Below are 27,516 nucleotides of genomic sequence, written 5' to 3'. Positions count from 1 at the left end.
AATTCACTCCTACCTGACTTAGGGTTAGCAGATAGGTTGTTCTCTTAAGCATAGATGCCTAATCTTGAACAACGGAACCCCACCTTTTTATGAAAGAAAGGGTTATGGTTTATAAGTTGGACTATAAATCAATTGTTCAATGGAGGATTAGTTGAAGCTTAAGGAATAAGATGTATTTACAGGGTTAAAACGATAATCTTTGACCTAGCTGTAAAGACGAACGACATGTGAAGGGTTGACTTACCGATTATGGTTAAAATGGATAGAAATATATCTATAGTGAGGAGAGTGCAACTATCGAGCTATCGTGGAATGTCTTGGTAGATAACGAATAGTGACTAATTCGGTTTAAAAAGTTTAACCAATTAATTGCAAATCGTTGGAGCTTATGATCTGTAGGTCCATAAGGTCCCTTTACTACTCGTAATTTGGATTAGTAAATTGAGTAATCTTGGTGAGATTTGAAATTAGGGTTTAGAATTTGAAAGATTCAAATTCGATTAGGGTTTCTATTAATTGTACTCGATATAACAATGTTTGATTTTATAAAAAATAAACAAAATTGGAGAATCGATTTGTAAGAGTATATCAACATGTAGTGGAAGCAACAAGGATCAATAAGCATTCTAATTCATTCATTTTGGTTGTAAATAAGGCATGCTTATACAATAATAAGAGGGTTTCAAGCAATACGTTTGTAGAACCTTTAGAATCTCAATTCTCAGCTGCAAAACTCTCGCTGTGGACCACCTCAAGAACTTCCCCACTATTCTCTTGGAGCTTCTTCTTCAATTCGAATTTTTCAGCAAAAACTCAATTGATGCATGCCTCAATTTCACTCCAATTTTCTCTATTTATTGCAGGACTCTCATGCAAAGAAGATGACTGCATGAGATGCAACTCATGCCTAGAGATTTGAAGCTTGAATGAAGTGGATGTTGTGAGAGCTACTTCATGATAGTGGAGAAAACCAACTTTGTCAAATTTGTGTTTTCCAAATTTTTCAAATATCAAATTGATTTCCAAAATATATTTTAATTTGAAAAATGAAAACTTTATTAATTTTATAAAAATTAATTTCACAAATTAATTTCTAAATAAAATCAATAAATAATGAATTAAACAATTTAATTAATTCTAATTAATTTAATATCAAATATTAAATTAATATCATACAACAAGTTCCACCTTCATGAATTTAATATTTTTAAATATTAATTAATTTTCCAATTCCGTTTAATTTCAAAATTAAACGTGTAATTATCTCTCATATAATTACTAGTTCCCTTAATTCTAATTTGAACGTTTCAAATTAACTTATCACACTATTCTAAAGCTAATCCATTTATGAGCTAGTAGGGGGACCTAAACCTTGCAGACCTACAGATCATAGGCTGCAACGATCCGAGATTAATTGGCTAAATTCTTTATATCGAATTAAACCTCATTCATTAACTAATGGGTCACTCCACTAAAGTCCATAGTTGCATTTCCCTCATTGTAGATATATTATGTCCACTCGATATAACTATGATTAGTAAGTTAACCCTTCATAGGTTGTTCATAATAACGGCTAGATCAAATATCTGTTTTACCCCCGAGATTACCTCTTGTTCCTTTAGTCCCAATAAACCCTACTATCCCTAAAAGCGGGTAGGAGTGAATTCCATCTTACACCCTATGTCCTCAGCTATTTACTCGGTCTTACCCTTGAAATGGAGGTTTATTGAGTCAGCGCTATGAGCCAATCTTCACCTATGCAAATCTAAGGATAATCCCAAATAAACAGAAGTTCATAGTTAACTCAGGATTAAGGTCAAGTTACCAAGATCATCACTTTGAAATAATCAGCCTTAAACCGTAAACAACATTATAAAGTGAGAGTGATTGATTTCATGGTCCGATCTTGTACAAACCCATTTGCGCAGGACGTCGGTACTTCTCATGTCATAACATGTACGAATTAGAATCACATCATTTGTAGCACTTTACAACTCTTTGTAACAACTACAGAGTGGGCCACATCCGATAGTGTTACCAGAATAAGACACTCAACCTCATTCATATACTATAGATCATTTTGACTGTTTACTCAAACCTGATCCACTTTTATATCTCCACGTAAAGTTCAAGTACTCATATAATAGTAATGAGTCTTTTAGTTTATTGGATTTCTAATAAGCAATACATATATTCAATAACAACTTATTGAATTTTTAGAATAAGTTTTATTGTTTACAACCTACGAGTTTTATGACATAAAACCCAACACGATTAATGTTTAAATTATGATTTAAATATTAATTATATGAAATTAAATTCGTTGTAGTGAAATTGGTGTTTTATTAATGTTAGATATTAAATTAACAAAATTAATTAAAAGGTCTAATTAATTTTTATAAAACTAATAAACAAATAAATGGGTTCATTTATTAAATTGATTTTAGAAATCTTTTTTTAAAATACAATTTGAAAAACAAAAAGAGAAATTTCCAAAAGTTGGAAATCTCCACTAAAGGTGCAAGCATCTTATTCATCCAATTTCACCCAATTCATGAAGAAGGAGTTGGCCTTCATGCAAGCTTTGAGATTGCATGTTGAAAGCTTTATAAATTGGAGTGTTAGGCTGAATGATGAGCCAAGCATTCAGAATTTCTACAACAAATCTGTAGAATTAAAAACTCTCAGCAAACCCTCTTCAGTTCTACTAAAACCAACTCAATTTAGTGTTTCCACCACACAATCCTTGTAAGAGAATAGTAGAGAAGATCTTTGCAGTGATCTACTTGAAGATTGAAGCATCTTTTCATGGAGTTCAACTGGTTTTGAAGAAGGTTCACCAAAGATATTGTGTTAAGCAAATCCTCTAATGAAATAATTTTTTCTAAAGCATGTTTAAAACTCAAATTAAGTGTAATTAGAGTGCTTATTTATTATGTTTTTCTCCACTGCATGTTGTTTACTCCATAATATATACATACTTGGGTTGTTACAAGACCTTTCTATGTTTCGTTCACTCGTTTGTGTCACTTGTCTTCTCTCAAAAACCATTTCATTGTCGATTTTTTCAGGGAGCTTCGATTTCTTTTCTTTTGGATTCCAACGTTCTATTTCCGATAGGGAAACGCGGACATGGCTGCTTTTCTTGCTTTACTTGAGGGCCACCCTTTTAGATTGAGGAGAAGGGATGTTAGATTTTGGAATCCCAATCCTTTGAATGATTTCTCTTGTAAGTTTTTTTTTCAATGTTTGGTTGCTCCTTCCCCCTCAGGTGAGTCGGTCTTTTTTGATGCTTTGAAGGATCAAGGTTCCTAGAACGTGAGGTTATTTTCTTGGCAAGTTATTCACGATTGTCCTAATATACTAGACATGCTTGTCAAGAAGTTGCCCTCACTAGTTGGGCCTTTTTGTTGTATTCTTCATCGAAAGATGGAGGAAGACCTGAATCATATTCTTTGACGTTAAGACTACGTGAGTGGTGCTTGAGATTCTTTTCTTTAGACGTTTGACATATCAAGTGCTCGTCACATTAGCATCAGTGCTATGATCGAGGAGTTCTTCCTCAATTCACCTTTTAGGAAGAAAGGTTGATTTCTTTGGAGTGCTGGTATGTGTACAATTTTTCAGGACAATTGAAAATTCAAGTAAAAGACTTTTTTTTTTAAAAAAATAAGCCTAGTCAACTAAGAAATGATTTACTTATAAGAAATCTGTATAATATGGGGCCATAGATGAAACTAAAAGAAGAAAACTCATCAGTTTTTTAAAACCAAAGACAGGATCAATATGATAAACTAGAAATAAGGCATATAGATAATAATACTTATAGTAATTTAACCCATAAACAGTCAGCATTTGAGAAAATGATATATTATTTTACATTTTTTTCATACAGTCCTCCTAAACACCCTAGAATATTTGGTAGAGGCATAGGGCCGATGCTTGTCTTACTTGCTTCTCACTAGACAACATTTCCAATTATTATTATGTATTACTATTTTAACTTCCAATAAATTTCTTAGCCAACATAATAAATAAGGGTACCCAATGGAAAGCAAATGATGACCAACCCTATAAATAAGTGTGGTTTCTCATCTTCCTCATCAAGCCAATAAATAAGGGTACCCAATGGAAAGCAAATGATGACCAACCCTATAAATAAGTGTGGTTTCTCATCTTCCTCATCAAGCCATCCATTAGATTTGAACAGCAAAATTTGAAGGGAGAAAGTCCATTTCAGCATGGAACCATTCATCTCTGTTCAGTTATCATCATCCGAATTACTCTTTACCATGACTGCGCTATGTAAGGGACTTGTCTTCTTCTAACAACAAACGAACTATAGACTTCAGAACCTCGTTCTTGATAATAATATTAGTCTGCAAGGAGGGGGAAAAAAAGAAAAGAGTAATGCATCTGAACTATGCAAACATAGGATCATATTTCTACCAGAGAAAAAAAAGTATTCCAATAGTAGATGTTGAAAGCATAAACACAATGAGGAAACAATTTGTTGATTGCTAAGGTGACTGCTGAGAGTCATATTGAGTAATTTTTTAAAGCTATTTGGTTTTTAAAAATTAAGTTTATAAATGCTACTCCAACCTATAAGTTCCATTAATTTGTTAGATTAAACTACAAATTTAGTTACTCCCTACACTATCAAAATTGTCTAATAGGTCCCTAAACTTTCAATTTTGTGTTTATTGAATTTTTAATTTTGTGTCTAATAGAACCCTAACAATATAAAAAATTTCAAGAATTAGTTGATCTATTGGATGTAAATTTGAATTTTGTACCTAATCGATTCATAAATTTTCAATTTTGTATCTAGTAAATATGTGAATTTTAAAAAATTTGAACATTTGGAGATTAAAATTGTAATTTTGAAGGTTCAGAAACCAAATAAACATAAACCTCAAAATTCAAGACTAAATTTGTAATTGTAATTTAACCATTTTGTTATTTGCTTAATACCAATGCTTTAAACAATCAAGCTAAATTTTGAAATGTTTCTTTAAGAGAGAGAATCATGATAAACAAATTGGGAGACAAAATAAGCATAAATTTCAAAAATAGAAAACAAAATAACAATGGGGCTAAATTTCTCATTATTTGGTTTCCTGAATATGACCTACAGCCTATCCATGAGACTTTCTATTTTGCTTTCTGAACGAGTTATTGGAAGATAAATCCAGAAAGTCTCAATATGGAATAAATGTACACGAGCATGACATCTTTTAACCAGTCGTGAAGAAATCATTTCACAGGAAGATAAAAGAGCAAGGGTAGATTGAAGGTACCTCTGGTTTTTTAATTAGTTCCTTCAGAATAGAATGGAGAGTCAATCTAAGTTCTTTAAAGAGTACAGCAATTTGCGCCGGGGCAGTCAATTTCAACCATCCGTCTATAATGACGATTCCACTCTAAAGCAACAAAGCATGAAACCACAAGAGTCAAAAGGGCATTTCAATTTCTTGAAAGATGTGAAAGATTAATCTCCTAAACGCTTATTCAATAGCGATCCCAAAGGCTCAACATTGGAAAACTTTTGCCTTGAATTGTTATCTTTCAGGAACAGTTAGTGGGAGAGGCAAGTGCCTCTCAACGTGCTTGAGATATTATAATTGACTTCCTTATAATAATTTTACTTTCTCTTAATTCCCATTTCTAATTTTGGTTACAATCATTTAGTCTGAAATTCTTGGGACAGAACCAGGAAATATCTTTGCTTGAATACTAGGACAATGAAAAATGGCTATGCTGTATTATACTAAGTATAAGCAAACAAAGTATATTATTAAGTTGCATGCAACTTAATCAACAGAACAGAGTATATTTGTATTTTCCCCATTATACTAGTTTTTAATTAATCTAACTGCTGCAAGAACAAAGAAAAAGATGAAATGGAAACGGTACCTGATGCTGAATATTAATGGACCCACCAAATAATAAGATGGAGTAGGGAGAAACAACAGAGGTATCTCGGATAAAGACTTTATTGGTTTCTACCTGCAAATTTGTTCATCCAGGTAACAGTCATGGGGTCACGACCAAGAAAAGAAATAACTATCATTCAACTAAACATAGGGAAGTTCAGTTTTCTTTTTTCCTTTAGTTTCTTTTATTTTTGAACTTTTTTAAGGAGGAAGGAAAAAAGGAGAAAAGAAAAAAAAGAAAAAAAGGAAAATGAAAAGGAGAATAAAAGGTGCCAAGCTTGGTCACTTAACCAATCAATTATTTCTAAATATTGAACATACTTAGAATTAAACAAGATTTGACTTTAATGCTAACTCCTTTCAGAATTCATCCACCCCTCCTATGCAGAGTTTAATCAACTTCTTGTACTAAACATTTTCCTATTTTCAGACACGGAGATGGATATGGTCCAAGAAAGTGATATGAAACTTAGCCAAGTTCTTGAACGTAGAAATATGCCATTTCTATCTCTGTATATATAAGACAAAAAACACTAATGCTTGGTTTTAGGAGGACTAAATTAAACAAGAGTCGCCAACCTTTTCAAGGAAAGCATGGAAGGGATACTGAAATGCTTTTAGATTACTGTTGACAGAAGAAGGGTGTATATATACTTCTCTTCTACCATCATACAACACCGGACGAGCTGTGGTAGCAGGACCAGAGGATCGCCCAAGGCTACTAAGAGCTGCTTCACTAATTCCTTCCTCACCAGCAGCTATATTGGGATATAGTCCTGCACATAATACTGCCTGCAAAAATATTTAGATCTTTTTCCCAGAAAATAATAAATCCTAAACATTATTTTTGATCTATAGAGGTTCTTTATTCTCAAGGATGAACATAATATATTTATAACACAGCGGTAAATAATCAACAAAAAAGAAGCGTCCATTGTTACAAGAGACAGTAGCTTCTAGGAAATCCACACAAAACTAGATGGTTCAGAAAAGAAAACCCATTCAGCATCTTTACCAACACATAAATTAAGCATAATGGTCAAGAAGAAATCTGTTCCTTGCATAAGCAACACTTTGTTTAATGATATCCCCAAGATGAAATTTCTTCTCGGCAGAAAAAAAAATGCCAAAAAAATAACATGAAGCTTTTTGGACACGAGTATGATATAAACTTTCAGAAAAGGCACAATTTCCATATAATATATAGTAATACTTTTAATTCTATCTAAGATTGTAATACACAAATCATAAATATTGTTAAAGCAAAATTAGGATGTTAGATTTATGTTATCATCTCGACATTTCCATCCAAACTTTTTCACATGTCCATAGGTTCGACAATGACACATGAGATGAACCGACATTATATCATAAAAAAGTGATAAAACATACCAAGAAAACATAATGACACTCATACGATTATAATATAAATAATAAGCATTTTAATTTCTTTAAAAATTGTAAAATATTTATGTATTAATTGTTTGTGTTTTTATAATTTTCCTATAAATATCCATCGACATCGATAGTTATTTGATATTTCCATTAATATTTTCATAAAATTAAGACCTCAATATTTTGGTTCATTGAACCTTGTACAAAATATACAAAACTCAACAAAAAGAAGCATAGAGATAAAGTATGGCAGATCCTTAAAAAGTCCAGTGGAGAAGAAATTTCAAATCTTTTCAAAAGTTCCAACCAAAGGTCATAAAGTAGTTACCTTTACAATTGACGGATGATCTGAATTTACATTGAACGGTTGGGATGAATCTGAAAACCAGCCATCAAGGTCCTCCTTCCTTATTCTATCAAACTAAGACAAAAAGAATATTTATCTTATGAAGAGAAACTCAAACTATTAAAAAAATGACATTTTGGAACTTGAATATCTAACCATTGCAGTTTACAATATGCCACTCTACCATCTAACCACAACAAAAAAGAAGCAATAGCCTACATTTTTATGTTCTTTCAATTCAATAGCAAAAAAGAACAAATGTTGGGCTTCTTCTTCTTCGTCTTTTTCTTCTCACATAGGAGAAAGGCTCAATACATAAAAGGAAAGAATTATACTGAGAATAAACTGAATAAACTAAAATCATTCATGATCTTACAGCTAATTAACTTATTTACAACCAACATATCTCTCAAAGATAAAACGTCAATGATCTTCTAAAGGAGACAGGTTGCTTGGTGTAAACCCTCAAATACTCCAATTGATCCTAACTACCGCTTAGGCCTTAGGAAAAGAAAGCACATTGGTCAATAAGGAACAATATCAAAGACTCATCGGGAAGTTGATTTACTTAATTCAAACTAGACCAGGTATCTATTTTTCAGTAAATTTTGTGCGTCAATTTATGAACACTCCTAATGAAGAAAATAAACAGACTGTTAATAGGATCCTCTGGTACTTAAAGGAACTCTAGGAGAAGGACAACTTCAAGAAATCCATGAAAAGAAACGTTGAAGTCTTCACAGATGTGGATTGGGCAAGCTCAAAAGTTGACATAATATCAATTACTGGGATATTGCAGTTTTGTGTGAAGTTGTCACTTGGAGAAGTAAAAACCATCGGCTGTATCTAAAAGTAGTGCTAAATCAGAATTGAGAGCCATAACTCAAGGCATAAGTGAATGAATATGACTTAAAATCTTATCAGAACTGAGATTCGCCATTGAAGAGCCAACGGAGGTCCATTGTGACAACCAAGCGACTATAAGTATTGCTAGACCCCGTCCACCGTGATTGAATAAAACATGTAAACATTGATTGACACTCCAACAAAGAAAAATTGAAAAACAAAAGCATCTCTCTTAACTATATACCTACCAAGATGCAGATTGCCAACATACTTACCAAGGCTTTATTCAAGAACATTCTTGATGTATTAAAGGCCAAGTTGGATTTAATCAACATACACCATCCAACTTGAGGGGGAGTGTTGAATATAGGAAAAGTACTCTCTCATCGAATTCATTAGGTTTTAACTTTTTTTCTACCTTGTAGATTTGTTTCCTTATTTTTCTTATTATCATCCCGTCTTCTTTTCTTCTATGCTTTTTTTCCCTCTTTAAAATGAGGGTTGTATCTTTGTACAAATGATCAAGTGAAATAAAAATAATAACATCAAAACATCTTATAAAAATTGTGAGGTTCCTTAATTTTTCCAATGTGGGATCCTCAACATGCCCCCTCAAGATGGTGCCTAGTTGGTTTCACTATTCATGGATCGGATTCCATTTCTTTTCTTTTTATCGAATACCCACTTGGGTTATAGACATTGAAACAATATTTGATAGCATGGAGTTCCATCTCAAAATCCTTCTTTTTTTAAGAATGAGGAACGCAGGTCCCCACTAGCACAAACTATGATGTAGGTTCCACCACTTGGGCAGACCTTAAGCCCACACCCCTTCTAAGTGCAATGCAGGCTCTGGGCCTAGGATATGGGCCTTATTGATCACCCAATACCCCCTCCAGGTAAGTATCTCAAAATCAACTGGTAGAGTAATTTATGTATCTTATAAAGATTTGAAATTTTTTTGAAACAAGAAACAAACTTTTCTCAAAAGCCAATGACCATGTTTTCATGAAAGTACATTCTGATGATTTCTTTTATTTGATTTAAGAGGTTCTTGCACACCATTTCTAGGTAAACATCTTCAACTATGTGGTCACATAAAATAACTTACACAAGATTTTTTAGGAAGATCCACAAGCCCGGTGTCTGCTAACAATGTCCCAAACTGTACCCTCATGTCCCTGAACAAAATGTGAAAGCATCGACAAAAAAAGGAAGGAAAAACAAAGAAATTAAACAAATTATATTACCAAAAAATTAGGTGGATATTTGACTGCAAATACTGATTAGTGCATATTTCACATCATCCAAATGGAGATGCAGTGATTTCAAATTACAAATTTACAAGTTAAATTACAAGGTTAGTCCTTGAACTTTGAGAATTATGTCTATTTGGCCCCCCAAACTTCCAAAATTACAAATTTGATCTTTGTTTTTTGTTTTTTGTTTTTTTGTTTTTGTTTTGTTATGTTTTTTTAATTCATGGTTCTACTAGACACAAAATTAAAAGTTCGAAGATTCTTTTAAACAAAAGATTCAAATATATATACAATAGATCAATTATTTTTAAAAAATTTTAAATATATCAGGAACCTATTAGACTGAAAGTTGAGGGGCAGATTAGATACTTTAGAAAGTTTAAGGACTAAATAAATACAGACTTCAAAGTTTAGGAACTAAACTTGTAATTTAACCAAATTTATATTATTTTTGGGAGTACAAAATGATAAACTGCTAAGCATTAGTATATCCTATTTTTCAAAAAAAAAAAAAAAGAAACAAAAAATAGAACAAAACCAAACATTTCATCAATGATAAAAAAGCAAAAATTCAAAGTCCATAAAGTGTAAACTGAGAAAGATTAAAAGCAAAAAAGAAAGAGGGAAAGCTAAAGATAGCCCCTACTGGAAACAGCCACGAAAATATTACAAATATCATTCCAAGATATTTAACGACTCTTCATGCTAAAAGTCATCCGGCAGAATTTTAGCTCTTATAAGCAGGTGATTTAGATTAAAGTTTGTACAGCGTTTTTCTTAATATATATATATAAGAAACAATTTTATTGATAAATGAAATATCCAACAAGATACAAAGGAGAAACCCCATAAAATGATACAACATAAACTAAGGGGAAGGGGAACAACAAAATGGCGAGTAAAAAACAACAAGATGAAAGCTGGATTGATGATGCCAAACGATAGAGACGAACTCAACAAAACTAAAATCCGAAGATCAGACAAAAGCACCCCATAAAAAGAAGCAAAAAACTGATTCCAATTCTCCAAATGATGATGATAGACAATGGGGACAATAACCACATTGACGAATCCCAAGGAGGAGAAAATAGTCTTCAAGATGGAGGGAGAATGACAGTTTGGTAGATAGCAAACATTCACAAATGGCGCATGGTGAGCCCAAAAGATACAAAAAACCACAATCAAGCCAACAAAAGACCCCTCTCTAAGTATCGAATTAGCTTTTTTTTCTCATAAGAGATGGAGCATTTTAGGTTCCAAGTTTCTTTAATGCATTTTCTTTGTTTTGCAGTATGCTTGTTGTTGCTCTTCTTAACGGGGATGGCCATTATACAAAGCCCGTTGTCTCTAAACCATGGAGCCAAAGCAATCTATTAGAGATTTAGTGTTCGTAATATTTTTTAAGGTTGCTACGGCAGTAATTCTCTAAGATGTTTGTCATCTTGCCTTTTGGATTGTCCTTCACGATGTCCTTGCAATTGCTGTTCCAGACATAATGATGTTCCATCAAATGTTTGATCCTGTAGAATACATTTTCCTTGTCCGGAAAATTCTGGATGTTTATTCTCATGAGTTTGTTTCCTTTTCTGGGCTGTGTAGAATATATTTTAGGGTTGTTTCCTCTTTTTGGCTATGTATATTTAAGAGGATATTGCACTCATTTTAGGGTGGGCCACTTTGAAAATCTTTTAGCCATTGTCTTGTGTTTGTGCCGAAAACACAAGTGCGTAAATCATGTGAAGCTTTTACTATTGTTGATCTTGAGGGTTCTCTAGATTTTATTGAATCATAATCGTTTTACTATATCTTGAGAAAGGATTCTCATACTTAAGGGGAGCTTAAGTTTTTCCAAGTGAAGTGGTCTTCATTTGAAGGTAAAAGATAAGAGTTCTTAGTGAGAGGGAGTCTCACACTTAGGGGGAGCCTAAGTTCCATTGAGAGGGAGTATCATATTTAGGGGGAGCTTAAGTGATCATTCACTAATATTCTCACACTTAGGGGCAGTCTAAGTTTCGTTGAGAGAGAGTGTCACACTTAGGGGGAGCCTAAGTTTCATTGAGAGAGAGTCTCATACTTCGGGGGAGCCTAAGTTTCATTGAGAGGGAGTCTCACACTTAGGGGGAGCCTAAGTGATATTCAAGAAGTTAAGCTATTTGCGTGTCACTGTAATTGCTGTTTATTTACAAATAAGTACATCATTGTAATCGTTTGACATTCTATTAGTGAATTTATCTTTCCTGAGCACACTACCCCCAGACGTAGGTTATATTGCACCAAACTGGGTTACCAAACTCTGTGTTCTGTTTGTGCTTTATTTTGCTATGTTTATCTCTGATGTTCTATGAATTGTTGTAACTTATGTGTAACAAATTTTGCTGTGTTAGATAAACTTCATTTCACAATCAAGTGAGACCTTGAACCGAAGAACTCATTTGTCAGAGGAGGAATGAATCATACCATTGTGCGTCAAGAGGATAGATTGCTTTTGGGTTGACGACGCACGGATCTAAATCAAACAGGTCTGGGTGCACTGATTTCAATGGATCGGGAACAAGAACAGGACAAGCAGCCAAAATGAGCCCACGAACGAACCGAAGAAGGTCTAGGCATCGTCGGATCTGGGCTAAAATGACGAAAGATGGGGCGGATTTAGGCTGCACGGAGCAGATCTGGGACGGGGCGGCGGTGAATCGAGTGTGAGTGGGAATGGACAGTGTAGGTTTGGTCGGTGCCGATAGGGTTCCGACAACGGTGTGGAGTGAGTCTAGGCAGTGTAGGGGGTACGCGACGACGCTGGTGTCAATAATAGGGATAGTGTGGCAATAAATCAAAAAGACATATGGGGGCTGTCAAGCAAATAAACCCTAAATGGGCTCTGATACTATGTTAATTTTGTATATTTTATTGAATAAACAACTTGATCGAAATACATTGAAATAAAAAACAAATAGATACTAGCCAACCCAACAAAGGAAAGAAACAGAAAAAGGTAAAATACTGAGAAGAAAAAACTAGATAAGGAAAAGATACAAGAAAAATAAACGCTAATTAACTTTAAAACAAACCACTTTCCAGCAAGGCTCTTGTGTGAGTAACGGATGAATCAAACACCAACCGATTTTGGTCGATTTCCGGTGCTGGTTCCGACGAACTCAAGAAAGATGAAACTTGAAGAATTTTTCCATGAACGGAAGCAATGTAACCAATGTAAGGTTTCACATCGAAAAAGGGATTGATTAGTAAAGTTGATGGGAGAAGGATGCTGGCTGGAAGGAAAGCATTTTTTTTTAATTTGACCTTTAGGCTAACCTCCATCATGTCCATTCTTGCCAAAGTCTTCTTCGATGTTTCCTTGTAACCACCGCAAAAGCCTCCAATAAGCTTGAAAGTATCGTAAAACCATGATGGGCAAGGTTTATTGGATAATATTCTAGGTCAATTCCCATTTTACCCCACTTATAATAAACTCTATAAATAGGAGTCTTCCCCTTTTGTATGAAGCACATTATCACTCTAATAAAAGATTCCCAAGTATGATTATTGGAGGATTATTGCTTGAGGTTACTTAGGCCACATTAATTTGGTATCAGAGCAACCGCCTTGGCCAATATTGACTGTGACCGATAGAAGACCAGAACACTTTTGGTGACATTGATCACAAGAGGGAGCTTTGAGTGCTATGCTCATTGCCAAACAACGGGGAACCCTTTAAAATTCAAGAAAAGAAAGAAAAAAATTAAAAAATAATCAAGAATGAAATTTTACAAGCCAATAATGTTCAAAGCTCGAAATTATTCCAAGAAAGGCCGATTCCTATTCAAGAAAATCAACGAATAAGTCCTATACCTACTATGAGATTGAAACATATTCAAGAATCCAACAAAATGACTACTTTGATCATGTAGCGTTCGAGAAAAAAGAGAAAACAACAAAAGAACTCCAACGTTCATTGGAAAGTTGTCTCAAAGTATGAATCAATTATCAATTCATTTGGAAGAGTTCAAGAATGGATTGATTTCGTATACTGAAGAAAGACAAAGAGATCACGGTTGGAAACTTTTCAAATATAAACTTGAAGATAAAATTAAGGAAAATCTTGTTGAGACCCATGTAGGAGGTGATTGGAACAAAAATCATGCGAACAAAGTAAAAGAAAAAGAAGAATTTGAAGATGTTGATTCAGAAGTAATCTCAAGTGAATAAGAAAAATCCAATGAAGAAGATGAAAAGGAGGTATCGAACACCGTAACTCTAAACATTGAGGTGGAAGTCAAAAAATCAAGCAAAAACGACACACTTATGCGTCGAAAATCGATTACCGAAACGTCGAAGAACTTGAAGCAAATGATAAAAAAGATGTGATTCTTGAGAGGCTCTCTTTGGAAGGTTGCTTTTGGTGATTGGCCCTTTGATTACGGCTTTGGATGCGCTTGAAGGAAACATGTTTAGCTTTTCGTGGCAATGTTGGATTTTTTATCTCGAATTTTCTCCTTGATCATAATATTTTTGTTCATTCCTTGTGTGCTTCAATTCTACTTTTTTTAAAACCCAAGAACGAGTTTTCTTTTTTGAGGGGTAGAATGATGTAAGAAGAATGAGGTTAATTGAGTAATATTCTAGGTTAATTTCCTTTTTACCCTCACTTTATAATAAACTGTATAAATAGAAGTCTTTAACTTTTGAATGAAGCACATTATCATTCTAATAAAAGATTCACAAGTTTAATTCTTGGAGGATTTCTTGTGGCTACTTAGGCTACATCACAAGTTGCAGATCTTAATCCATCCCTCATCAAAGGGAACCTTCACCTCCTTGTAAAAAGCCTTAGAAATCCACTGTTCGAATTTTATCTTTAAGTTTACAACCTTGGAACCGGCCTTTGATGTTGCAAAGAGTTTGTCCTTGTTCTTTCTTTTCCACTGCAGGGATGGCTTTGTTTGGTTGCAGAGAACTAATCGATCCAAAGTAGGTAACCTCTCTTCAAATAGCAACGAGGATATCGAACCAATCATCATGTAAGTTTTCTCCGTAAATAATGATGGCTTTGTCGGGGTAGAAATCAGCAAGCTTGAAAGAAGAGGGAGGGGGGATTCTTATATGTGGCCTCTGTAGGAGTGGTGTGAAGAGGGTCATAGGTGCCAAAACAGAGTTTTTTGGAACTTGTATGAAATCATGATATAAATGGTTGGTGGTGGTGGCGGATTGGTTTCCTTAATAAGAGAGATGAAATTAATCCATCCATTCCCAGGGAGGAGGATTTTATTTAACCCTCCAGTAATGTCAAGCTTCATGATATCTGCTCCTTTCTGGGTGGTGATCTTTCCTACCCATTAGTCATATTCATCCATGTGGCTTTTCTGAAAGAATTCCTGGTTGAGCGGGGTGTTGACTATTGAAGTGAAACTTGAGTTCAGCCATGGGCGAGTCCCTTTCTTCAAGGAAAGAGTGAAGGACCAGTCTTTCCAAGATTCAGTGATGCACAAACCACTCCAAAATCTATGGAGAAAGTTTTTCTGTTGATGGTGAAGGATGGAAGGAGTGAGGAAGATCGGCAAGTCATGCCATTGAACAAGACTAAGCTAAAAAGGGTGGAGGGAAGGAGAGAACAGAGAGAGCCATGAGAACCCCCGTTTTTCTGGATATTTTGGCCAAAGAAAATGAGTCTTTAATGATGTGGAAAAATCGAGCATCAGCTATGAGATAACCTAATCCTTTACTTGTTTTCTAGGCTCTCAATTCTAAAACTTTTGAAATTACTCTTAGAATTTTGTTTACTTTTTCTTTTTTTTTAAAAAAAAAAAAAAAATTATTTATTTATGAACAACTTTCATTGAGAAAAAAATGAAAGAATAGGACATACAAAAAAGACAAGCCCACCAAAACATCTCTGCTAAAGGAAGGGGTACCAACTAAGTAAAATGTTACCAAGCGAATAGCTACAAAAAAGCTTCGAAATCGAAGTCGAAAGGGACACATGAAATCTCATTAAGGACCAAACTTCACATGGGTTCCTATCCCTACCTCTACCTCTGAACAAGAATTCCGTTTACTAATTGGTGATTCTGTTTCTAACTCTATGAAGCCTCCCATTTCTTTTTTTTTTTTTTTAAAAAAAAGGAAAGACTACTCATTAATATAATGAGGAGTCTAAAACTCAAAGTACATCAGAGGAAACAAAATAAAAACTTCAAACTAGCCAATACTAGGCTAGAAACAAAATTTATCAAAAAGATTAAATACTGGAGAAAAATTAAGGACATTCCAATTGAATACATATCTGAAGATGAACACATATTCTATATGCCTTAACTCAAACAAGGCAAAACCAATAGAAGAAGATCTTTCACCGCAATAGCTCACCAAGATTAATCTTGAAATTCTGAGGAATCAATCCACTGAATCATATTCAGTTTCTTATATAACAAAAAGCTATTAACTTCTCCCATCTATTTATCGCCTTTTCATGACAGTAAAGCAAATTCTACTAATTAAAAGAAAAAGGCACTTCCAAGAAGTTTGACATGAATGCATCTGGCCCTCACCGAACTTATTTAAGGTTGAATGTAACATTTATGGAAACCTCTCAACATCAACGAATTTTACATTAGGAAGGAAAATCTCCTATGATAAGAATCGAAAAATGCATTTGAAAACCAGTGACACGTTTGCAGTTCAACCAACCAGATTCAAGTAATTGTCAAAGATCACAAGTGAAAGATTGTACCTTATCATGTACATCACCGAACTGCTCAAGAAATATGATCTGCAGAACTGCTGTGCAGCCCTAGCTCCTTTCTGCAAAAATAATAATCTCATGATATAATATCAATCGATGTGGAGATATCAATTGAGGATAGCTTTATTTTGCTCAGAGGCTCAGATATTAGGAAAATAATAGGCTGGAAGCCCGCTAAGAGATCTACTCTTAGCTTATAAACTAGGGTTGTATTCTTCAGAATGAACATAAAAATTATCAACAGTGGATTATGCCAATTTCTTGTAGTGATCAACACATTTGAGTCACCGAAGAAGCCAGAAAAAAAAAATGTCAACTTTAACTTCATCAATATGCTTTCAAGCTAAGGTTGAATGAGTAGAGTTGACATGAGAGTTCACATAATGAGGGACAGAGTACAAGATATCTAACCTGATGCAAAATTTTTTCCCATTTCTTGTATGCAGTCACCATAATCAGGTGGTCAGATTGCTTGTCATTGCCACATGACTCACCCAAACCATGTCCATCATCAGTCAAAAGAGCCAATTTAGCTCGTTCAACATTCTGCTTCTGAAAAGTATTGAAACACTTATTTATTTTGTGAATGTTTACAGTTGAACAGACAAGTTAGGAGAACGTCAAGGAATTCAGTAACCACAGACAATTGGACCTCATCTTTTGGATAAACAAATGGAGATTTGTAGCTCAGAAATGCTGAAATTGAGAGGATGGAAGACAAGCAACCAAAAATTCCACCATATAGCATCATCTGCAGTCGGAATAAATTACAGTGAGCCAAGCCTAACTTTCATCCTGCAGAGGATGTATGCGTCAACAAGCACATGACATGCATCAGCAGACAGAGACAGGTCAAATAGAGAAATAGAGAACTAAGCAGGAAGGAAAATCAACAGCGAGCTTTAACGAGTTACTTCCTACAAATTGTGTACAGCCTCCGAAATATATTCCAGCTTATACACTTCCAGGAGTTCACTGATGCCAAGGCTCTCTCTAGATCTCCCTTACTTTTATATGAAGGATACAAAAAGTTGGAAAAACTTCCCAAAGGGAAAAAAGCCAACCACCAAACAAAGGCCAAAACAGAAGCCACCAAAACCAACTAAAAACCCACCAACATTACAAAAGAAACTAAGCAGTAAAGAAATCAACTAAAAAACTACCACCTAGAAAGCCAGAACCACTCAAACCAAGAAGCAAAGCAGCTGCAAAAATAATCCAAAAAGAACATATCTAAGAGCTTATAGCCCTTTTAAGAGCTGAATAGCCCTTTTACAGCTTGAATCTACAAATTGCTCTAAGAGCTTTATAAAAACACAAGAAATGGAGCGAGGTAATCTGGCAAGTCCATTTCATTTAGATATATAAAAAAATGTAGGATTTATCATTTCAGGCTTCTGGTTGTTTAGGAGGAGATACTTGTTTATCGTTAGGTTCTTCTCATTTATTAATTCTCTCTTTGGTCTATTTCCTTTGGTTAGCCACTTTTACTTAGCTGGTTTTCAGGCTTTTCTATGTCCTTTTGAAGGTTGTTTCATTGAACATTTTGTATCGTTTAATCTAGGGTGAAACACACTTTTGGTCTTTGCTATTTGGTCTTTAAGGTGTTTGGCCCTGAGGATTGAATTTGATTTTTAGTTAGTCCGTATCGGAATGGAGGCCCTAGGCTTGAATTCCTATATTGTAAGTTATTTTTCACATTTCCAGTTGTTGATTCTTTCTATAAATTTTTGAGCCCACAAATGAGGGAGTGTAATGCCCTAGGCCAAGGATTTGGAATCCGGATTCGGTGCTTCATGGCCCGGACATTCCCATGCGTCTCCTGTGACCTGGCAACGTCATCCTTGCTTGTCTTGAACTATTTCTAAGAGTGAAGACTACAATCCCTCACAAACCGACACGGATCCTTTCAACATGCTTTGTCCTCACTTACATGCATCATAGGAAAATTTCCATGAGATCATCCAACATAGGATTGCTCCAAACGAGGCACACATAACTTTAGAGTTCTTATGATTGAGCCACTAAAAAGGAAGGTGCACTTTGTTGGTGTAAGTAGTAACTTTCAATTTTTTTAAGCCTTTCTTAACCATATTTTCTGTTGGTTGTAAAAAAAGATAATTAGGTATAAAGTCATAAATGATTTTATTTTTGTTCTTTTTTATAATTCTTTCCTTTCGTGTATAATTTCCTTTTATGTATTAAGCTTTTCTTCTATATATGAAGGCTATGTATCTTACAAGTGTAGTATTGGAAAAAAGAATGTTATATTCTATTCAAAATTACATGGTATTAGAGCACCAAATGTTTTGAAACCCTAAAAATCCTAATGTTTTAAACCCTAAAAAACCTAGTGACAAAGCCGCTGCTGCCAGTCTCCAATGTTTGCTGCCACTGTCGGTAGATTGGATCTCTGTCAGGCAGTGCATCTCAGCCTCGGGTCGCTTGATTTCCCTCGATTCAGTGTGTTTTTTCTGGATTTCGTTGACATTCACAAGCCATCTTCGACGACCATCCAACTTTTGCCACCGACCAGACCACACATGCCTTGCTCATCTGTTTGTTAGCGTGAATCATCGTGACGCCCAAACCTGACCAATCCAGCTACCCATTCGAACACCCTCTGATGTCCAGATCATGAAGTTCCCTGTTTTTTGCACATGACAACCAGATTCATAAGCTGCCCTGTCCTTCCAGCTCAACGTTCTTCGCCAGATCTGTGACAGCTGGTTGATTCACTCGCCCATTGTGTTGATTGAAAGAGGACTATCATTATTACACTCTAGGGAACCAACTTTGGGCTCTGATAACCACCTCCGATGGCAACTCCGACAAACCACCTCCGATGACAATTCCGACGACCACCTTTGCGTGACCAACTCTGACGATCAATTTCGGGCTTCGAAAATCACCTCCGATGACAACTCTAGTGACCCAGCTTCGACGATCACCTTCACACAACCAACTCTGACGACCAATTTCAGGCTCTAACAACTACCTTTGACAACAAACTCCGATGACCAACTCCAACAACCACCTCCGATTACAGACTCCGACGAAAATCACCTTTGATGATCAACTTTGATGACCACCTTCAAACGAGCAACCCCGACGACCAACTCCGGGCTTCAACAACCACCTCCGACGATAAACTCCGACAACCCACTCCAATACCACCTTCATGCGACCAACGTCGAGCTCCGACAACCACCTCTGACTACAAACTCAGGCAAAAGTCATATTCGATAATCAACTTCAACAACGACCTTTGAGCAAGCATCTCTGGGCTCCAAAAACCACCCCTGACGACAAACTCCAATGACAAACTCCAATATCACCTTCATGCGACCAACTTCAGGCTTTGGCAACCACCTCTGACAACAAACTCCAATGACCAAATCCAATACCACCTTCATGCGACCAACTTCAGGCTCTGACAATCACCTCTGACAACAAACTCCAATGACCAACTCCGACAACCACCTCAACCTACTTCCAACAGAAATCACCTTCGATGACCACCTTCGAGAAAGCAACTCCGATGACCAAATCCGAGCTTCGACAACCATCTCTGACGACAAACTTCAACAACCAACTCCAATACCACTTTCATACGACTAACTTCGAGCTCCAACAACCACCTCAGACTACAAACTCTGGCAAAAATCATCATTGATGGTCAATTTCGACGACCACCTTCGTGCAACAAAAACCATCTCCGACGATCAACTCCAATACCACTTTCATGAGACCAACTTTAGGCTCTGGAAACCGCCTAAAAAAAAAACTCCAATGACCAACTCTAACAACCTCCAAAAAAAAAAAACTCCAATGAGACCAACTCTGGCGATCAACTCTAACAACGAAAATCACCTTCGATGATCAACTTTGATGATCATTTTCGAGTGAGCAACTCCAACGACCAACTCTGAGCTTCGACAACCACCTCCGACGACAAACTCCAACAACCAACTCCAATCACCTTCATGCGACCAACTTCGAGCTCCAACAACCACCTCCGACTACAAACTCCAACGAAAATCATGTTCGATAACCAACTTCGACGACCACTTTCACGCGACCACCTCCGAGCTCCAAAAACCACCACCGATGACAAACTCCGACGACCAATTCCAATACCACCTTCATGCGACCAACTTTAGGCTTTGGCAACCACCTCCGACAACCACTTCGTAGGCTCCGACAACCACCTCCAACTACAAACTCCAACGAAAACCGCCTTCGATGACCACCTTCGAGCGAGCAACTCCTACAACCAACTTTGGGCTTCGACAACCACCTCCAACGACAAGCTCCAGCAACCAATTCCAATACCATCTTCATGCAATCAACTTCGACTCCAACCACCACCTCCGACTACAAGCTCCGACGAAAATCATCTCCAATAATCAACTTCGACGACCACCTTTGCGCAACCAACTCAAGGCTCCGAAAACCACATTGAATGATAAACTTCGACGACCAACTCCAATACCACCATCATGCGACCAACTTCAGGCTCCAACCACCACCTCCGACTACAAGCTCCAGCGAAAATCATCTTTGATAATTAACTTCAACAACCATTTCTGACTATTATAAGGCTGATGATTGTTAAAGTATGTTTTAGGATTGCTGATTATATAAAAAATAGTATTTTATCCACATAAAGTGCAATATTGATACAAAGATATATGTAAAACATATTTTTATTTAAGTGAATTCACATATCAAATGAGTGTTAAGAATATTTGGAAAAGTATGTATTTAGTTGAAAATTATGTAACGTATAACAAAAAAGAAAACCATAAAATGGAGATTTTTTTCTTGGAACATTTTGTAGCAAGAATTAGTGAAAAATAGAGATTTGTTCTCCGTGGTCCACCAAATTTGGAGGAATTGAAAGTGAAATTGTTGAAATGTGGTGGCATTCCATTGACTGCTAAGAAGATGGGGGAGATTCAATTAAAAAAGATTCACGACAGATTAAAAATACAAAGCAACAACAGGAAGAAAAAGAAGGAAAAGAAAGAAGAAAGATGAAATTCATGGAAAAAAATTAGGAATCAAAAGTTTTAATCTCTCTTTGATTTCTCATTTTATTTAACAATATTTCTGCAGAAAATGTAGTGGGTTAATTGTTGTTTATTACGCAAAAAAGAAAGAGAAAAAGAAAAGCTTTAAAAATTAAAAGAAAAAATTGCAATCCATATTTTATTAAAAAAAAGATGAGTAGAATTATTGAATAAAAAGTTTCAACACAAAAATAGTAATAATAAAAGCATATTATTTAGAGTTCAAAATATTGCACTAGATACCTCAGATATATGAACTCAACTCTGCACCCCAAACACAGACATATGAACTCCAGACATCATATCTCAACTCAGCACCCCAAATAGGCCTAAAGGAGTTTACTGTTCTTATTTAAATTGTGAAAATTGCATCTTCGCAAAAAGTCATCGCTCCTCCTTTTCACCAAAACCTTATCTTCAAAACCATTTTACTTAATTCACAATGAGGTTTGGGGTCCTTTTAAAATTGTAACCCATAGTCGAAAACATTGGTTTGTGACTTCCATTGATGATCATACTAGCTTGTCTTGGGTCAATTAACAAAAAAAATTTGAAGTGAAGGATGTTTCCTCGTGTTTTTATAATATGATTGAAACCCAATTTTCAACAAAAATAGGTATTTTACATTTAGATAATAGCATTGAATGTTTCCACGAACAGCTGAGTGAGTTTTTTTAAATAAAGGCATTGTTCACCAATCCACTTATTGAGACACCCCTCAACAAAATGGTACTGCAGAATATAAAAATAGACATTTACTAGAGGTTACTCAGGCAATAATGATTATTATGAATGTTCCTAAATACTTGTGGAGGGGAAGTAATTCTCACAACTACCTACTTAATAAATCGAATGCCTTCTAAAGTTTTGAATTTTAAAACTCCACTTGCTGTTTTGAAAGATTTTTTTTTCCAACTACTCATTTGTCCAATGATTTACCTATTACAGTTTTTGGGTGTATTTGCTATATGCATCTTCCTAATCATTTTCAATCAAAATTAGATCTTAGAGCTATTAAATGTATTTTCCTAGGCTATGCTTCTAGCAAAAAGGGGTACATATGGTTCGATCCTCGAAACAAAAAAAAAAAAAATTATGTGAGTATGAATGTGTCGTTTTTGGAAAATCAATTTTTTTCACCCAGAATAAACACCAAATTTAAAGGACGATAATTTTTGGGACGTATCTGTTTCTCTTCCAAATGTTATTTGACTTAGTCTTGCTAGTTCTTCAATGCCAAGTATAGAATCTTCTAATTCAGGGGGAGAATTACTACAAAAAGATTCTAATGATCTGAATCCTAAGTTTAACGTTTATGCTAAAAAAAGGTTCAATCAACTGAACAAGGACCAAATAGCTAACTTGTCACAAATCCAATCTCATACTTCAAGGGATGATTTTGAAATTCCAAGTAACCAATCTTCCACTCTTGTTTCACCTGTTGTCATTGAAAATACCTTGTTCAATCTCCCTCCAACCATGGAAACTGTCTTACCCATTGCCTATGATCTTGATATCCCTATTGCTTTGAGAAAATGTACTAGAACATGCATTAAATATCCCATTACAAATTATATCTCGTACCAAAATTTGTCAGATAATCATAAAGCTTTCACCTCTAGGATAGACAACTTATTTGTCCCAAGGAATATACAAGAAGCGTTAGATCATCCAAATTGGAAACTAGCTGTTATGAAGAGATGAATGCTGAAAGATAAGAAAATGGTGAGGTGTTAATGGGTTTTTACCTAATACTAATGGCAAGGTTGAAAGATATAAAGCAAGGCTACTTGCAAAAGGATTCACTCAAACCTATGGGATCGATTATCTAGAATCTTTTTCTCCACTTGCTAAAATTAATTCCATTAGAGTATTATTATCTCTTGCAGCAAATTTTGATTGGCCCCTTCACCAGCTCAATGTAAAAAATGTCTTTCTCAATGGTGACCTTGAAGAAGAAGGTTTATGAGCTTGCCATTGGGATTTGAAATTGACCTTGGGAAGAACAAAGTATGTCGACTAAAGAAGTCTCTATATGATCTTTTACAAGCATTTTTTACAAGCATTCTGCAAATAACAAAACTGCGATATTGATAGTATATATCGATGATGTTCTTACAGGTGATGACGAAATAAAATTGACAACTTTAAAAGAAAAACTTGCAAGTATGTTTCAGATCAAGGACCTAGGAACGTTAGAGTACTTTCAAGGAATGGAATTTGCAAGATCTAAAAAAGTATCTTTGTGAACCAAAAAAAAATATATTATTCGATTTACTTACATGGGTGCAAGGTAGCTAAGATACCTATTGAACTAAATTTGAAATTGGAAGCTGCAAAAGATGAAGAAATAAAGGATAAGGAATGGTACCAAAGACAGGTGGGAAGACTCATCTATTTGTCCCATACACGTCCAAATACTGCCTTTGTAATAAACATGGTAAGTCAATTCATGCACTCACTAGGATCAATTCATTTTGAAACAACATATAGAATCTTGAGATATTTAAAGGGAACTCCGAAAAAAGGCATACAGTTTAAAAAGCACAACCATCTCCAAGTTGAAGTTTATACTGATGCTGATTGGGCAGGAAGTAGTACGGATAGAAGGTTTACTTCAGGTTATTGTTAATTTGTTGGCGATAACTTAGTCACTTGACGTAGTAAAAAGCAAAATGTGGGTGGCCAGAAGTAGTACTAAAGTAAAGTTTAGAGCTCTAGCTCATGGCATATGTGAAGAAATATGGATAAAAAGATCCCCAAAAGAATTGAAGGTCTCTCAAAAGACACCTATACGCGTATACTGTGACAACAAAGCTACTATTTCTATAGCCTATAATCCAGTTCTACATGATAAGACAAAACATAATGAAATCGATACACTTCATACGAGAAACTTGAAACTCGTGTGATTTGTGTTCCGTATCTTCCGAGCACAAAACAAATTGTTTTAGAAAGAGAGCAACACAAGGAAGCATTAAGCCTAGCAGCCTCAAAACGAGCAGACCAAAGAGTTACCTTGTTATGGAACACTCTTTGATTTCTTTCAAACCAAAGTTCAACGAGCAAAGCTTTCACTACATTAATCCACAACAGAACAAATTGTTGATGTGTTGATTAAAGACTACCAAAGTACAGTTTAATAGAATGGTTTCCAAGTTGGCAATGGAAGATATATTTACACTAGCTTGGGGGGGAGTGTTGGTTGTAAATAAGATAATTAGGTGTAAAGTAATAAATGATTTTATTTTATTCTCTTTATAATTCTTTCCTTTCATGTATTATTTCCTTTTATGTACTAAGCATTTCTCCGATATAAGTGTAGTATTGGAGAAAAAGAATATTATATTCCATTCAAAATTACACTTTCATATCCTCAAGTTCCCTCTCATTCAAATGTGATCTCAATTCATTCTTGTTTCCCTTATAAACTCGGGGCGTTATGCTTTAGTATTATTAGATTCTGGCTCGTCACATTCGTTTATATTATCAGTATTTGTGAGACATACTAGGTTAGAAATAGAACCTTTACAATATATTCGGTCAGTTTCTATTCTATCTAGAGATATTATATTAGCAAATGAAAAAGTAAAAGCATACCAGATGGTATCAGAGCGGAACTACTCCCAGTAAGATGCGGTTCAAGGATGAACCAAGCAAAAGAGTTTAGGAGAGGGACATGAATGAACTGAGATCACATCCAAATGAAAGAGATCCTGAGGATATGAAAATATGGTTAAGAAAGACACAAAATAATATGAAAGTTACTACCTATACCAACAAGGTGCACCTTTCTTTTCGGTGGCTTAATCATAGGAACTATATAGTTAAGCATGCTTCGCTTGGAGTAATACTATGATGGGTGACCTTCTGGGAATTTCCCAAGGATACATGTAAGGGAGGACAAAGCATGCTAAAAGGGCCCATGTCGGTTTGTGGGGATAATCTTCAATCTTAGAAGCATTCAAAACAAACAAGGATAACTTTATCAGGTTGTAAAGGATGCAGGGGAATACCAGGGCCATCGGGTGCTGAATCTTGGGCCTAGGGCGTTAAAGGGAGAATGTTAAAGGTATTGATATAAATAAATTTAGCCTAACCAATTAGTTTAAGTTTTGGGTTTCGTGGTGATTTAACAATATCAAAAATGGAGAAAAAGAAGATTCGACTCCTACCTCCTATCAACAAATTAACGATCCTAGTCTATTTGTTCACTGGCAAGGTTGAGATTTTTTTGGTGAGTGCCATATGGTATTTTCGGTCAAGTATCTGGCAAATATGTTTGGTTTCCACCCAGATCCATTGGTATCTTAAGTTTTGGTGGAGGCATTTTTTTCCTTAGATTTGATTGTTTGTTTGCAACTATCCTTCACCATTAGGCTGTTCATTTTCTCATTAGATTGTCCTTCTACAGTGAGGGCATTGTTGGCTTCTAAAATTTGAACTAGTCTGTTCCTTTACTCCTTAGTGGTTGGATTGCTCAAGTCTTGAGTTCTTAATAGACCCTAACATTCAATGAGATGATTTTTCATCTAACAACAATACCTATCTCCCTCTACCTCCAGCTTTCTATCGAAATCAACCCAGGAAACTAATTATTTAGTTCATAGAACCCCTTAAGTTGGAAAAACTCAACACTTTTTACTGATCTTGAACTTAAAATCATTAACAAGAGACAAAAACTCCAGCAAACAAGCCCTAACTCCATTTTTCACAAAAATTTAATCAAGATTCCCCATTCCTAGAAAGTACTTGAAACTTATCATGCTTTTAGATTAGACAAGCAACTCCCCAACAACACAAGCCCCATATCCATTTTTTACAAGAATTCAGTCAAGATTCTCCACTCCTAAAAGACTGAGATAGTCAATATGTATTTGGTTTGTTCATTTTCTACTACATATTCAGAATAGTTTTTTTAAAAAGAGTTCTTTCTCTCTACTCAAAATTATTCATCTACGTTGAACCTTGAGGATCCCACATTGGAAAAATCGGGAGACTTCACAATATTTATAAAATAGATGGGCTACTCCCCTCATTGTCAATTGGTTTTGATATGGAACCTATGTTATTTAATATGGTATCAAAACCCATTGAGCCCATACGGGCTTTCAATCCTTAAAAATATTGAGTTCTCATCTAAGAATGGTGAACCCAAAAGATGCACCATCTTAAGGGGCAATGTTGAGGATCCCATGATGAAAAAAAAATCAAAGGATCTCACCATCTTTATAATATAGATGGGTTACTCCTCTCATTACCAATTGGTCTGAGATGGAACCCCATATCTAATAATATATACTACAAAAGGATAAATTATTGAATGCATACCTTCCCAATCAATACGTCAACAGGTAATTTTGCTAAATGTTGTCCAAGAGGAGTCAATTCTTCATTGCCTTCAAGAGCCCCCACCTAAAAATTTGATGATTGGGAGCACAGGATATCAGTATTCTCCGGCACATAAATATTACATTATGCTAAATAAGGGGAAAAAGTCATATTTGTGCAAAGGAATGCATTAATGAAGTATTTTAAAACAAGTTTACAACAAAGTAAGCGAACTATCTTTTGAGTCTCATTCCTCAGAAACATCATCCTCATGTGTATGGTTTTGCTCAGAATAGGGGCTGGATTCCGTGGCTTAATGTAATGGAATGCTATTTTTTTGAGAATCTTGGTGAGAAGGAAATGAAAGTTGGTTAGAATGCAAAAGAATTTTTTTTTTTTTAAGATAAGAACACCCTTTTTATGTTGTTTTATGGGATTATGCTCAGCTTTATGCTTCTTGGTGGTGTCATTGTTTTAATGTTTCCTTTTGTAATTATCCTCTACCTTGATAATACATCCCTCTTGTTTCTTGTTAAAAAAAAAAAAAAAAAAAAAAAAAAAAAAAAGAAAAGAAAAAAGAATGAGGCAT

At 35.2% G+C, this 27,516-nt stretch overlaps 1 protein-coding gene and 1 non-coding gene across 8 annotated transcripts in view; both read right to left on the bottom strand.

Annotated features, from left to right (window-relative positions):
• Positions 1-4,254: 4,254 nt before the first annotated feature.
• Positions 4,255-27,516, bottom strand: part of LOC120070220 (RNA helicase family protein) — a 97,882-nt gene continuing 74,620 nt past the window's right edge. For 3 of the 7 annotated variants that reach the window (XM_039022092.2, XM_039022093.2, XM_039022098.2), the window contains 10 exons: positions 26,928-27,011; positions 17,174-17,272; positions 16,933-17,073; positions 16,510-16,580; positions 9,638-9,707; positions 7,663-7,755; positions 6,519-6,731; positions 5,920-6,012; positions 5,304-5,426; positions 4,255-4,379 (listed from right to left, as the gene is read on the bottom strand). In XM_039022092.2, the coding sequence (XP_038878020.1) occupies positions 4,302-4,379; positions 5,304-5,426; positions 5,920-6,012; positions 6,519-6,731; positions 7,663-7,755; positions 9,638-9,707; positions 16,510-16,580; positions 16,933-17,073; positions 17,174-17,272; positions 26,928-27,011 (1,065 nt within the window). In that variant the 3' untranslated portion in view covers positions 4,255-4,301. Of the gene's footprint in view, positions 4,380-5,303; positions 5,427-5,919; positions 6,013-6,516; positions 6,732-7,662; positions 7,756-9,637; positions 9,708-16,509; positions 16,581-16,932; positions 17,074-17,173; positions 17,273-26,927; positions 27,012-27,516 lie in introns of those variants that run through there. The other 4 variants (XR_016531159.1, XM_039022094.2, XR_016531171.1 and 1 more) reach the window with 4 other exon arrangements.
• Positions 9,276-9,433, bottom strand: LOC120070382 (U1 spliceosomal RNA). The gene has a single exon (XR_005479877.2). It is a non-coding gene; the product is annotated as a U1 spliceosomal RNA (small nuclear RNA).

Source organism: Benincasa hispida, chromosome 1 (genome assembly GCF_027475165.1).
Source record: "Benincasa hispida cultivar pf3 chromosome 1, pf3_genome.v1.1, whole genome shotgun sequence".
NCBI lineage: Eukaryota > Viridiplantae > Streptophyta > Magnoliopsida > Cucurbitales > Cucurbitaceae > Benincasa > Benincasa hispida.
This window is presented reverse-complemented; position numbering and strand designations above follow the sequence as displayed.